Source organism: Bos grunniens, chromosome 8, assembly GCF_055505025.1.
Source record: "Bos grunniens cultivar Pamir isolate PY7600 chromosome 8, Bosgru_T2T1.0, whole genome shotgun sequence".
In the NCBI taxonomy this organism is placed as follows: domain Eukaryota; kingdom Metazoa; phylum Chordata; class Mammalia; order Artiodactyla; family Bovidae; genus Bos; species Bos grunniens.
In genome coordinates this window covers 98540892-98556147 of record NC_141172.1, presented here as the reverse complement: position 1 = coordinate 98556147, position 15256 = coordinate 98540892, and the positions used below count along the sequence as shown (strand labels likewise).

Below are 15256 nucleotides of genomic sequence, written 5' to 3'. Positions count from 1 at the left end.
GGTCTTGGGCCTCTAGGCATCTAGGAGATGATTTGGTTTTTTTTAAGCATTGAGCACCAAAGAGTCCCTGTACCTCCTAAGAAAGGGACCCATTTGGGGGTTTTACTCTTAAGTTGTCTTTAAGCTTGTGCTTTACATTTTCTTACTCTTTATGGCCTCTATGAATTAAGAAGCCTATCAATCAGTTGCACGGCTTCTTGTCCATAACGGTTTGTGCCTTGGGGGTTATGCTTGCAAAGGCTTTCTCCATCACAAGATAGCTATATACTTGCTTTTAGCTGACAAATCATTTTCTAACAAAACACCTAGAAAAACAGAAGTTAGAGGTATTAGAGTCATTCTGACATTACAGTAATAAGTGAAGCTTGGCTGCCATAGAGAAATGGCCTCAGTACTCTTTTTCACTTTATTCTGAAATGTTTTCATTCGTAATGTAGGTTCTGAGCAGCACTTCTTTAAAATCCCACCACTAGCTACCATGTCAACATAGCAGTGGCTGTAATAAAAATAAAGGCGGTAATGCCAGGGGGAGAAAAGCAGAACTTGGTCGCGGTCTCCAGTGTCCAGGCTCAGAAAGCACCAGGTTCTCCTCTTGAGGATTATATTATGGTAACAAAAGAAACTCGCTCTTCCCCTGCGTGCAGGCAGACACCTGCATTCCTAAGCTGAATGAAGGGGATCAAATCGTGCTAATCAACGGCCGGGACATCTCAGAACACACCCATGACCAAGTGGTGATGTTCATCAAAGCCAGCCGGGAGTCGCACACGCGGGAGCTGGCCCTGGTGATCAGGAGGAAAGGTAACAGCCCCCGAGGGAGAGGAGCCTTAGCGAAGAGGGCCTTCTCGGGCCCGTTCCTTGGTTTCAAGATGTTGTGCTCGTAGCCAGCATCAGAAAATCAAGAACTTTCCCCTGATGGGAAACAACCCGCTGGCTGACTTCTCACTTGAAAATGTGGAGATGTGGCCCCACAGGGCCGCATCCCTCATGACCAGTCCTCTGCAGGTAGGCAGCACCCCCCACCCCCACTTTCAATACAAGACATGACACTCCTGTCCCCTGTTCCTCGCAGGTCCGTCTTAGCCCCCTCCACACACCCCTCTTAGCTGCCTGCCTCTGCCTTCATTTGCATTTTCAACCCTTTCTCAAAGGATCGGGTTATATTTCATTCATGTGCATTTGGTTTCGTTGGAGAGGCTTTAGCAGAATGGGGCCTGAGCCTGGCTGCCTCAAGGCTGTTCTAACTCTGCCTCCTCCTGGGTTCCGGGACCTTGAGCAGATTTCTTACCCAATCTATGTTTCAGTTTCCTCTAATGTAAATGAGGATGACATAGTCGCTACCTCCTGGGATCCCTGTGAAGATACAATGAAGCTCATACTGGAAAGCATCGGAGATGCTGCCCAGTTCTGTGTGGGTGTCGGAAGGGCATCCTCTGTTGACTACGGCTACTATTAGTGTTGTTGTTATAAAGCAGGAAGCCCAGTCCTTGAATCCTCCTTCCCAGCTTTCAGACACGGAAGGTAAATGAAGCACATGCCTCGGGCCCTGGCCCTGCATCTCCGTCTGGACTCATAGTCATCGGCACAGCCCACACCCCCCACATACCTGTCGTCTTTGTTCCCACTAAAACTCCCAGTGCCAGCGCTCATCCCACCTCCTCCGTGAGGTCCTCCCGAATCTCTCCAGCCCCCACCCCAGCTCCTCCCACCACCCATCTCCACCAAACCCAGCTCCACCCTGGGCACACAGTAGGTGTCACTAGTGACAGTGGCCGATGTCTGTGCAGCTCGAGTGGCGTGCCCGCATGGTGTTAGTTGCTTTGCGTAATTATCCTCTTCCATTCTTACGATGATCTCATAAGGTTGGTATTCTTATCCCCGAACAAGGATAACAGTCGCAGAGAGGTTAAGTAAGTTGCTGTGAGTCCCATAAGGCCACGTGATGGTAGAGAAGGAAGGAACCCAGCAACTGGAAGCAAGCCTGTCCATCACGTGAAGTGCCAGCCGGCTGATAAGGGGCAGGGCCTTGGGGGAGGGGGAGGGGAAGTGGCCTCCGAGCGCTCTGGCCAGGCCCTGGGTGGGCATCCTCCACCGACCCATGGCAAGGGGCTGGCACCTGTTTGAGGTGAGGAACAGAGATGTTTGTAGACTAGTGGAGTTGCAGGAGCAGTGCCGCTGATTTCCTATAGCTGTCATGATAAGTTCATTTTTAAAATAAACATTTAAATAAAAAAATAGTAGTAACAGAGAGAGTTACAGAACCCATGAAAATCAGTAAAGAATCTGAGCTTCTGTGATCAATGAAACTAATGTGCCCTTTAGGGTCAGACGTGTAGACTGAATCCCCGGGTCCCACCCTGACAGGCTGGGTCACCTTGGACAACTCTTTTTCCTGTGAGCCTGTAAAGTGGGAATAAATAACTAAATAAGGTGGGAATACTGGTCAGCGCTGTGAGGATTCAGTTCAACTGTGTGGCAAGATATAAAAGTTGTTTCTTCTCTTTTACCTTGAAGACAGTAGAGAGTCACTGAAGGCTCTGGAGTAAGGGAGTGACTTCTCTTTCTGGGTCGAAAGGGGCCATTCAGAGATGATCCCAAAGTTTGAAGTGATGGTGGACAGAAAGAGGCACGTGAGGCTGGGGAAGTGGTGTGCATGGTGGGGAGGAAGAGGTGCTCTGTTGGTTTTTACCCATATTAAGTCTAACGTGAAGGGAGAATTCTGAAGAAGAAACTAAGAGATGTCTACTCCAGAGCTTCCCACCTAACAAGAGCCTTGAGTTAGAGATGAACTGACCAAGCTCTGTGGGACAGGGGTGTGGGCAGCGCCAGACCCCATACCAGCTTCCTGGGAAAATGCCTGTTTGAAGGGCACTAATGAAAGGAACCTGAGAAGGAAAGAATAGCATGGGTAAGGGAATAATCAGGTTGGAGAAAGCAAAGGGAGAAGATGTGTTCTCTTCAATGACATGTGTTCCCTTCCTCTTACCTCTGACAAAAGCCTCTTGAGTCCTAAACACCATCATTTAAGGCTAACCAGAAAAATTAGTATGTCATTTTGTATAATTAGCACATATTGAATCATTCAACGGGAAGTAGTATCTTTGGTGAAAATGATTACCATGTGCTTAATCATTTAATAAGATGTTTTAAACCGTCTGCATTCAGGTGTCACAAGTGTAATTTGAGGGGGAGGAAACCGATCCCCCGCGCATGGCTGGGCAACCCTGACTCACCCTTTCTTGTCCACTGCAGCCGTCCATTCGTTTGCCGATATCAAATCTGAAGATGAACTGAACCAGCTCTTCCCTGAGGCCATCTTCCCCGTGTGTCCAGAGACGGGGGACACGCTGGAGGGGTCCATGGAGCAGCTAAAGAAGGGCCTCGAAAGTGGGACGGTGCTGATCCAGTTTGAGGTAAGAGACCCCTGGGGTCTCGGTGGGCTGCCCAAGTCATCACCAGTCGGCCAGACTCATCGAGGGACCCTGAGGGGCTCAGGGCCTCCGGGAGAAAGCCGGGGCGGTGTGGCTGGGGGCCATGGCCCATCCCTGAACTCTGACTCCCCTTCCTGTTCTAGTAACGATCAGTAGTCATGGAGAAATGTGTCAGAAACTGAGGAGGTGGGACTCTGAGCATGTTTAGCTGCCAACACAAAAGCTCAGAACACTCACAGTCGAAGGTGGTGGAGAGGCAGCGTGGGCGAGTGCAGAGGGCTGACGGAGGAGCCAGGCCCTGACCCCACCAGGCACGCTGTAATTTGGAGCACTTGAAACCATCCCATGAGGGCGCAGGGGCTGGGTTTCTCAAGTCCCCCAGAACCTCGGGGACACGAGTGGGGATCAAAGTCAGACCCTGTCTTCCCTCCCCAGGAGACACCTCTGCTCATGGGATTGAGGCTGTTGACAAAGGCACACACAGAGACTGCAAAATAAAGTAGGACTCAAGGAGGCTCGGTTTTCAAGTCAGTTTTACTGACCACTAACAGAATATAAATAGAACGTATTTATTTTCCACATTTTTTCAAAGTGGGAGAAGACAGAGTAGTTCATGCAGTTAAAGATAACAGAAGCGAACAGAGAAAGCATAAAACAGGCCGATGGAAGACAGTTGATCATGATTAATGACAGCATACACAGTCTGGATTCATAAATTAGCAAAGTCTCAGGTCAGATTCAAAAGCCGAAGTCTGCACTGCATTGTTTATTGGAAAGCCATATAAAGGGAAGAGTCACAGAAGCAAAACTAGGGAATTTGTCAAATGTTTATGATTGCATATTGATTTAGGAAAGCATAAGTAATGTGAATATCAAACAAGAAAGATGCAAAGCACAGTTTTGAGTGAGAGAGAGGTTTATTTTATAACAGGGGAAAAGAATGTAAATAAAATACATTATTAGAGCAATGTGTATTGAATAACAGTAGAAAGTAAAACCCACAAGTGAAAGGTGAATTGACCCTACCCAAAAAATCAATAGGGAATGTTGAACTTAACAGCCTTGACAGATAACATAGACAAAAAATAAGTTGAAATCAGGATAAAAGGGTAGGAATAGTAAGATTCAGTTCAGTTCAGTCGCTCAGTCGTGTCCCATTCTTTGCGACCCCATGAATCGCAGCATGGCAGGCCTCCCTGTCCATCACCAACTCCCAGAGTTCACTCAGACTCACATCCTTCGAGTCAGTGATGCCATCCAGCCATCTCATCCTCTGTTGTCCCCTTCTCTTCTTGCCCGTAATCCCTCCCAGCATCACAGTCTTTTCCAATGAGTCAACTCTTCGCATGAAGTGGCCAAAGTACTGGAGTTTCAGCTTTAGCATCGTTCCTTCCAAAGAACACCCAGGGCTGATCTCCTTCAGAATGGACTGGTTGGATCTCCTTGCAGTCCAAGGGACTCTCAAGAGTCTTCTCCAACACCACAGTTCAAAAGCACCAATTCTTCGACGCTCAGCCTTCTTCACAGTCCAACTCTCACATCCATACATGACCACAGGAAAAACCATAGCCTTGACTAGACAGACCTTTGTTGGCAAAGTAATGTCTCTGCTTTTCAATATGCTATCTAGGTTGGTCATAACTTTCCTTCCAAGGAGTAAGCGTCTTTTAATTTCATGGCTGCAGTCACCATCTGCAGTGATTTTGGAGCCCCCCAAAATAAAGTCTGACACTGTTTCCACTGTTTCCCCATCTATTTCCCATGAAATGATGGGACTGGATGCCATGATCTTCATTTTCTGAATGTTGAGCTTTAAGCCAACTTTTTCACTCTCCACTTTAACTTTCATCAAGAGGCTTTTTAGTTCCTCTTCACTTTCTGCCATAGGGTGGTGTCATCTGCATATCTGAGGTTATTGATATTTCTCCCGGCAATCTTGATTCCAGCTTGTGCTTCTTCCAGTCCAGCATTTCAAGATAGAATTGATGAATATATACTAAATATCTATTAATACAAAGATAAAAACTTTTTTCCAGTGGCCTGCAGGAGGCCAGGTAGGCTTAAGACTTTTAAGAGAAAAAAAATTGTAGACTTTTTGCACTGAAAAAACCTCAAAACTGAGACATACATTTTAAACACTAAAACTCAGGTTTTTGGGTGGGGGTGGGGGGTGATGTGTCTGATTTTTTTTTAACTTTTAATTTTATATTGAAGTTTAGCCAATTAATAGTTGTAATAGTTTCATGTGCACGGCAAAGCGACTCAGCTTTAAACATGTATTAAAACACTTAAAACAAGGAGCACTTGAAAGCCAGAACATATCAGTTTTATTCTATCAGCAGGGAATTGGAAGGAAACGTCAAAGGGGAATGGCACTTTGGAGTCGTCCGTTCATTCATCCAGCGAGTGTGTATTAGATATTTATCATGTGCCAGATGCTAGATCAGGAACACATTCAGGGAAGGAGAAGGGGGATTTCTGGCCCCAAGAAGCTTACAGTCTTAATTTTGGTATATTGGTGGGAATGTATCATGAGTCCCAGAAGCAGCTGAAGACCAAGGTTTCATTCCACAGAATGTATGTTCTGTAAGAACTGGAGGTGAGAGGTTTCCAGGAGGCCCTCTAGGATAAGATGTAGTATTAATAGAGGGTGGATAGGATTAAGTGTGGAGGGGAGGGTATCCCAGGATGGTCGCAGACTAAGCTCATAGGCTCAGTCAGGTAGGCAAACAATCCTCCCTGGGGTGACCGGCACTCAAGAATCCTGGGAGATGTCTCCAGGTGATGGAAGCTCTTCGCCCAGGCTGAACCAGGTCTCTTTGATCAGACTGCCCACAAGGAGGCGCTGTGGGCTCTCGGTGAGGAAAAAGATGGCGCCTGGTCTTCAACGGTGCTCCAGAAAATCCCTTCTCCCTTTCGTGTTTTCCGTGTGAGACTCCCCTAAGAGGTTTTCCTTGAGCAGTAATGTTCATTGAAATTCATTAGGAAGATTAAAAAAATGCTTTAGCAAGAAGTATCCGCCTGCCTCCCTGTGGTTTTGAATAGTATTTCTCACAGGGTGACACCCTGACCACCTGTGTGGATATCACCTGTGAAGTGAAGTGAAGTCGCTCAGTCGTGTCCGACTCTTTGCGACCCCATGGACTATAGCCTACCAGGCTCCTCTGTCCATGGGATTTTCCAGGCAAGAGTACTGGAGTGGGTTGCCATTTCCTTCTCCAGGAGATCTTCCCGGCCCAGGGATTGAACCCAGGTCTCCCGCATTGTAGGCAGACACTTTACCCTCTGAGCCACCGGATATCACCTGAGGAGATGGTTAAACAGCCTCAGCCCACAGCTACTCAAATCAGCCATACTGGGAGGGCACCTGGGTACTGGTTCTTGATAAGTTCACCAGGAGGCTTTGATGCACAAGCTGATCCTGAGGATGGGAGAGTAAAGATCATACCAGAACCACTGTCCCACCTAAGTCCTGCCTTTAGAGCCTATAATTGGACTACAGAAGAAATAAGAAATGGAGAACATAGAATTTTTTTTCTTGTATGTACACATTTCATTCATTTAATCAAAACATTTCCTAGAAATTAAGTAGGAAAACCCTCTTTTTAAATAAATTAATTTTTTCCACACTCCGAAATGTGGAACAAATAACAGCAGAGCTGCTCTTTGATGGAGCTAGTGGGATCCATGGAGCCCGGACTTTGAGTCTCTCCACATTGCCCACTAAGGAATCCTAGACTGTGAAACTCAACAACCACTGCTCTAGGTGGGGGAAGATGTCTTACACAACTGCCGAAGGAGGGGGATGCCAGAGGAAGGCGAAAGGTGCCCTGGATGTGCCTTTACCGTGTGCGAAGGAGGGGGATACCAGAGGAAGGCGAAAGGCGCCCTGGATGTGCCTTTACCGTGTGCGAAGGAGGGGGATACCAGAGGAAGGCGAAAGGCGCCCTGGATGTGCCTTTACCATGTGCCAAGGGCGTTATAGACATCCTCTCCCAGAAGCCCGTGTATGTGCTGTCATTATCACTGTTGTATACAAATTTGTATAAATGAAGGATCAGAGTCTTGGAGAGGTTCTCTCACAGTAAATGGCACAGCCTGATTGGAACCCAGGCAGGCTCAACTCAACTTGTTCTCTTAACAACTATAGAACCTTCATGTAGTTATATGCGCGTGTACTCAATTGCTCAGTCGTGTCTGACTCTGCGACCCCCATGGACTGTAACCCGCCAGGCTCCTCTGTCCGTGGGATATCCCAGGCAGGAATACTAGAGTGGGTTGCCATTTCCTCTTCCAGAGAATCTTCCTGACCCAGGGACCAAACCAGTGTTCCTGCGTGGGCAGGCAGATTCACAGTACCACTGAGCCCCCTGGGAATCTCCTTATATAACTGCTGTTTCCACATGAGAGTTGTTAGAATAGCATGACATCAGAGCTAAGAAAGATCTGAAATGCCATCCAGCCACGTGGAGTTGAGAAGACTTTAAATCTTGACTCTACCACTTGCTTCCTGTGTGACCTCAGGCATGACCCTTAACCTCTGTGGCCTCTACTTCCCCATCTGTAAATTGGGTATTTCATGGCTGGTTGTTTTCTTGAGGAATAGCCGATTAACAATGTTGTGATAGTTTCAGGTGAACAGTGAAGGGACTCAGCCGTTTGGAATGGACAGGTACACACTGCCATGTCTAAAAGGGATAACCAACAAGGACCTACTGAATAGCACATGGAACTCTGCTCAAGGTTATGTGGCAGCCTGGATGGGAGGGGAGTTTGGGGGAGAATGGAAACATGTATATGTATGCCTGAGTCCCTTCAATGTTCACCTGAAACTGTCATGGGCTAGTTGTAAGGGTTAAGAGGAGATAAATACTTAATGTGTTGTCTGCCACATGGTCAGAGTGCAATAAAAAGTAACAACTATTATCATTTATAAATAAAGTCTAAAGAACTGGCCCCATCCATACAAGAAGTGGAACCCAGCGCTGTCTGACTCCAGAGTCTTGGCTATTCTGTTTCCCCACCTTCTGCTCTTCCAGTGCCTTCGGCAGGTGGCAGCTTGACTGTTGGAGGCTGTGTCGGAGAGCAAGAGGCAGGGCCTGGTTCCTAGCAGGGGCCCAAGCCACCCTCTCCCCGGCACAGAGGACCTGCCCTGGGGGATCTCGGCTGTGGATGGAATCCCTTTTGCGATGATAACAGGCTGGTTTTCAGAACAGCTTGCTTGGAAGCATTTTTCATTAATGGAATTCCCCTGTCCCTCCCGTGGCTTTCAGTAAACAATTACAAATGTGTTCCAGAAAGCATTTGGTTCCAGCTGTAGTAAAATCACACTTAATAATTAGCGTTTCTATAGCACTTTGGAATCCACCAAGTGCGTCTCACATATGTTGTCCCAGTTGACTCTCTCAGCAGTTCTGTGAGACAGATAGGGGCAGAATTATTCAAATCACTCCTTTTGTAAGTGGCAAGAACAAGGCTCAGTGGCTGCAGGACTCTCCCAGTGCCACCCTGCCCGTCAGAGATAGAGCTGGGATTAGCATCTGTGTTGAAAGCCTATTGTCAGAACTCACCAGGTGTGACCCAGTTCTCCACCCAGCCTCCAATGGGAGCTCTTGTCTTCAGGAGCCACACAGTGTGAGCCATTCCTCGTGACCCATTTGCCAGCGTTGATCACCAGCCTCAAACTGCCTCAATGCTGTGTTCGGCCGAGGTACGGCATTCCTCTGTCTCTCACGTAAAGGAGCCCAGACTTGGGGTTCACAAGGCCCAAATCCGTTACCACCTCCAGGACGCTCTCCTCTAAGGAACTCATTGGCCCTGCCCCAGGGTCATTCCTTCCTGAGTAACCTGTGGTTCATTTCATGCTTTTTCCCGAGTTGAGCTTTCTGTGTAGGCAAGGGAGGGGGAATGCATTCAGTACAGTCAACCCTGGATAAGAGCTGAGTGATGATGCGAACTGTCCTTTGAGAACCAACTTCCCAGCACACGGAGGTCCCTCGTGCCCATCCTCACCCAGTGGCCGTGCAACCTCTTTGGAGATTTGTGGGATGCAATTAATAGAAAATGAGCAACATCTGTCCTCTCACCTCCCAGGACTGATGAGTTGGAGGAGTGTCTACAGAGCTCCATCAAAGGTCATGCCAGGCTTGGAGACCCCTGCCCCTCCCACCTCAGCATCTTCCCTATTTACCAAAACCAGATGCCATCTTTTTATCTCTTCTGACCACTGTTTTTCCTGAACCTGCTCCTACATCATCCGTTAGAAGAAACATCCATTACTGTCAAAGCATGTGACTTACTACTTACTGGTTGCTATGATCATTGTAAAGTTGATTTGGAAGGACAAAAACAGCTGAAGACGTAACATATGTAGGTGTACCTTCAAGATTGACGCTCACACCAAAAAGCTTTTTTTTGATTTTTCAGATTTTTGTTTTAGGAAAGGCAAACGTTATCAAGTATAACATTTATGGAATACAAGGAGCAGACTGTGGGCTTTGGAATGAACACATGTGTAGCCTTTACCTTTCAAATGCCAGGGACCCATTTAAAGGAGTTGCCACCCCAGCTCATTGCCAAGGATTTCCCTGTGAAAGAATAAGAATCTTATAAGAATGCTTGAGTCTGCTAGCACTGGGACCTGCATTTGGGACTGGGATCTGAAGTAGCACTCTCAAAAGTTCCCCAGATTGCCAGCCACAGTGTCAGTTCATTTCGGCAAACCTGTATAGGAAGGTAGGGAGAGATTCTTGAGTCCCCCGAAGGCAGTGTCCTGGCCCTCTGACTGGGTCAGGTACAGGAAAGATGAAAGTCCCCAATGTGGGTGAGCTGTTGATGAGCGGGGAATTGTTCTTATGTCTGCAAAGTGGAGAATAACCTCTCAAGGCCTTCATGAAAAGGGGCTACTCTTAGCCTAGTTACCTGCCTCTAAGCCACCTCTCATCCTGCTCTGTTGTTCAGACCAGCAGATCCCATCATTCTGCCACACTACACATTTTTATTGACCACGCTGGCCTAGGGCTTTAATGGAACAAGCAAGTTGCCTGCTTTCATGGAGACCGCAGTTTAGTGCTTGGTACAGAAAGCACAGTATATGACTGTCTTGAAAGTCTTTGCCCTGCATTGGACCGTGGGTCATCGCCAAGGGCATGAAAGGGAGTCTCTTTCCACCGTTTGCTCTCCTTGCCCATTGTCCCTTCAACTCCCTTCACTTTTTGGTCTTTTCTTTTTTTCTTCCTCCTCCTTGGGTTGTCAGCCTTCAGGAATTCCAATAGGAATTCCCTCTTGGTCTGGTGGTACAGTTGATGGGGTGCTTGCTTCCACTGTGCCCAGCCTTGCCAGCATGTGCTGGTTGGAGCCAAGTGGGTGTCCAAGGCCTTTATCTGAGGGGTGTGAGCAGGTTTCATATCTTTGGTTGGACCAGAAGTCCGAGGAGATCAGTGTCGTCTCCTGATGTCCTCTCTCTCTGCTTTGAGATGATCTTTTCAAAGGAGAAATGTTTAAACTGGAAAACTGATATCTTATCCAGCCCACGCAAACCATGCTGGTCTGCTCCAGCTCCCAGTGTTCAGTTTTCTGTCTTTGAAGGCCAGACCCAGTGATACTGTATTTAAAGCTGTACTTGAAATACAGCTGTCCCAGAGCAAACCCTCTCAGCTGATCTTCTTATAATTCACCCTTGGTTTCACAGCTACTCAGAGCTAGACCCTGGTGGCTCACATGGTAAAGAATCTGCCTGCAGTACAGGATCCTCAGCTTTGATCCCTGGGTCAGGAAGAGCCCTGGAGAAGGGAATGGCAATCCACCACAGTACTCTTGCCTGGAGAATTCCATGGACAGAGGAGCCTGGCGGGCTACAGTCCATGGGATTGCAAAGAGTCAGACATGACTGAGCAGCTAACGCATAGAATTACACTCTGATAGCGATTTCACTTTCACTTTTCACTTTCATGCACTGGAGAAGGAAATGGCAACCCACTGTGGTGTTCTTGCCTGGAGAATCCCAGGGACGGGAGCCTGGTGGGCTGCCATCTCTGGGGTCGCTCAGAGTCGGACACAACTGACGTGACTTAGCAGTAGCAGTAGCAGTGATGAGAACAAAGCACTTGAGGACATAGAAATTAAGATTTTAATAAAACTAAGTGGTCTTACAACCCTCCCTGCCTATGACCTTCCTCAGCCTCCTGATTGCTCTCATTCTAGGGCAGAATTGAGGGGATCTTAACGACTGGCAGTTCTTGCCTGCTTCGAATACCTTTAGCCCAAGAATGAACAAAACAAACTGTGTCTTTCCAACGAGTAGTTCTTGAAAGAGCCGTGTCTCGAGTTCTGCCTAATAGTCTTCAGCTCATTTTCTCCCATCCCTGATTCTTCCAGAAAGCCGTACCTGTGTTTCTAACACATCACTGTCCAGTCTGGACCACTCTTCCTCTGGGCGGTGTGTTCACACCCAGCCTGCCACACAACTTACAAAGTCTGGAGAAGAGTCAGTAAATTAAAAGAACTTGAAAACCAACTGCTAACTCCTTCAGAAACTAAGTGTGTGAATAGGACTGAAGCAATCCAGTGGGAAGAACATTCAGTATTAACCTTGGCAAGGCAGGCATAAAAACGAGTGTGTTGTCAATCCTTCTAAAGCCGCCCCCCCCCCAAAAAAAAACAAAACTTAGCTTTACTCACCCAATTTTTTGTAAAAAATTTTTTAGTTTTATGTATAAATTTCTTTTGTTGTAGCTCTTTTTATTATTTTATTTGAATTTTTAAAAATTCACATTGTAATAATTCAAGCAATTCAGAAATCTCCTTTAATTTCTTTCTGTTATAATTTACAAATAATAATTTGATGTGTATCCGTGCGTACTTGTTCTGTTGCTCATGGAAATATATTTTATACACGTGTATGTAAGTGCACATACACACATTGTACACTCATTGTACATATGCTGCTGTGTATAGAAATGGGATCATCACTGTGTTGTTCTGCCACTTGCATTTTTCACTTAAATACATGAGTGGATATCCTTTTGAATCTGTACTTTTAGTCCATCTTAAAAATCACTGCAGATGGTGACTGCAGCCATGAAATTAAAAGACGCTTACTCCTTGGAAGGAAAGTTATGACCAACCTAGATAGCATATTCAAAAGCAGAGACATTCCTTTGCCAACAAAGGTCCGTCTAGTCAAGGCTATGGTTTTTCCTGGGGTCATGTATGGAAGTGAGAGTTGAACTGTGAAGAAGGCTGAGCGCTGAAGAATGGATGCTTTTGAACTGTTGTGCTGGAGAAGACTCTTGAGAGTCCCTTGGACTGCAAGGAGATCCAACCAGTCCATCCTAAAGGAGATCAGCCCTGGGTGTTCTTTGGAAGGACTGATGCTAAAGCTGAAACTCCAATACTTTGGCCACCTCATGCGAAGAGTTGACTCATTGGAAAAGACTCTGATGCTGGGAGGGATTGGGGGCAGGAGGAGAAGGGGACGACAGAGGATGAGATGGCTGGATGGCATCACCTACTCGATGGACATGACTTTGAATGAACTCTGGGAGTTGGTGATGGACAGGGAGGCCTGGCGTGCTGCAATTCATGGGGTCGCAAAGAGTCAGACACGACTGAGCGACTGAACTGAAACCGATTCTATTACTTGCACATAATTTGTGGTATGACTGTATCATAATTTAAGTCGACAGTTCTCCCTATTAGGAAATATTTGGGCTGTTTCCAGTTTTCTACTAATAAGAAAATATTTTGATGCAGATAAATTTCTTTGATATGTGTCTTTATGCACTTCTGTCAAGTAAAGCCCAGGGTGTGCACATTTAAAGTTTTACAGATAGTTCTATAGTACTTTATTTTTTTATTTTGCTTTAATACTCTATAATCTTATCAGCACTTACTCCTGAGATACTTCATAAACTTGTTGCAGTTAAAGCCCTTTGCTAGATCTATGCTTTTCCACTAAACCATCTCAAGTTGATTACATTTACATATTTGTTACTTGGAAAAGAAAAACTTCCTGCCTCCAGGTTAGCATTACTGATTATATTCACTTAATTAGATTTCACTTCTATGAAGTTAGTTAGAACCAAAATGACATTTAGGGGAATTGACTGACTCAGATATTCTCCTTCTCCCGGAATCAAACCAAAACTTCTAATAAATCACGAATGTATTTCTAGAAGGAGCCTGGAAAGCACATTAAAGCTCATAGACATCTAAGAAGTTGCTCAGTGGCTACTTGATTGTTAGGAGCTGAAATCGTAAAGATGATTAATACTTGAACTTAGGGAAATACCGGAAATTCTGAACATTTGGTAAATGTATCAGACATAATTATCATTACCAAAAATCTCTCTGCTAATTGTCTGCTGTGCAGTTTGTTTGTTTAGTAAAAGAACTAATCGGAGAAAAAGAAGAAACAGACCAACAAAAGCTGGTTTATAAAATAAAAACTACAAAATATGCAAAAATATACAGGGAGAGACATTGTTCTGCCTCTCTATTCACATTGCAAGCACATTTTAATTGATGATGCTGGCTGCAATTTGGCAAACTAACCATTCTCATGTTCCCCTATAGGACAACTCCACTATATACATACATATCTCCTCAAAAATATGCTTTAATTCAGTAATTCTGTTCCTGGGAATATTTAATAGTAAAAATGGAAAACAGTTTAATCAAGAAGTGGAATAAAAGTTAAACTTTGAAAACTTATAGATTGTTGAGCTAGCTGAAATCATGTATATAGAGAATATTTCAAGTATTTAAATGACACAGGAAACTAGACATTATATAATAAGTAGGAGAAACAGCCTTCAAAATTATGGTGATAGTTCCCAGAACACTTCTTGTGAGACGTGAGATCCTCCATGGCCAAGTTAGCTTGAGAAATGCTCTAATCAGAATTAATAAGCGTATGCACTGCAGGTCTTGCCATGCTAGAGATTCATAGAATATAAGATGACTTACAGTATTACCTAAATTTCCTTGACCTTGAAACTTATTCTAAGCACCACCTAGTATAGTTTTTTCCAGAATACTTGGGTTCCATAGAACATAATATAGGAAGTGCTAATATATGTTGTCTCGTTTTTTTGTTTCTAAAAAAATAATGTATCTGTGTATTATGTGTAGTTACACATACGATTACATACATTTGTATACATGTGTGCATAAAAAACAGATAAAATAGATGAAAAGGGATATCTCAGGTTTTTTGTTTATATTAGTCTGAATTTTTCAAATTTTCTGCAAAAAATCACTTCCAACACTAAAAAAAAAAAACTTTTAGAATTCCCACAAAGTTAACTAAAACCACTGGTGAATATTGTTTCACACTCTAGTTTGAAGTGGCAGATACAGTTGTATAGAAAAGAGAACTCAAAAGGGCAGGAGGAAACTTTGGGAAGGAATAGATGTGTCTTGGGGCTTCCCTGGTGGCCCAGCTAGTAAAGAGCCCATCTGCTAATGCAGGAGACAACATTCGGGTTCCATCCCTGGATCAGGAAGATCCCCTGGAGAAGGAAATGGCAACCCACTCCAGTGTTCTTTCCTGGAAAATTCCATGGACAGAGGAGCCTGCAGGCTACAGTCCATAGGGTTGCAAGAGTCAGACACGACTTAGCGCTATCTTTCTTTTTCAAAGAGAAAAGCTCAAGCATTAGAGTCAGATCTGAGTTCAGCCTCTCGTTTGTAATCTTGAGCCAAGCTTTTCATCTGTGCCTCTTGCTTGCAAAATAAGAACACTATTAAATACCTTTCCTAGAGCTGTTGTTGACATGACATCAGGTACAGTACAAATGTGTCTAATATGTGCTTCTAGATAT

General features: G+C 45.2%; 1 protein-coding gene across 19 annotated transcripts in view; it reads left to right on the top strand.

Moving 5' to 3' along the window:
* PTPN3 (protein tyrosine phosphatase non-receptor type 3) overlaps positions 1–15256 on the top strand; it is a 168142-nt gene that overhangs the window by 135127 nt on the left and 17759 nt on the right. For 15 of the 19 annotated variants that reach the window (XM_086315887.1, XM_086315896.1, XM_086315895.1 and 12 more), the window contains 2 exons: positions 645–801; positions 3253–3413. In XM_086315887.1, the coding sequence (XP_086172013.1) occupies positions 645–801; positions 3253–3413 (318 nt within the window). Of the gene's footprint in view, positions 1–644; positions 802–3252; positions 3414–3866; positions 4359–4743; positions 5001–11807; positions 14100–15256 lie in introns of those variants that run through there. The other 4 variants (XM_086315899.1, XM_086315901.1, XM_086315902.1 and 1 more) reach the window with 3 other exon arrangements.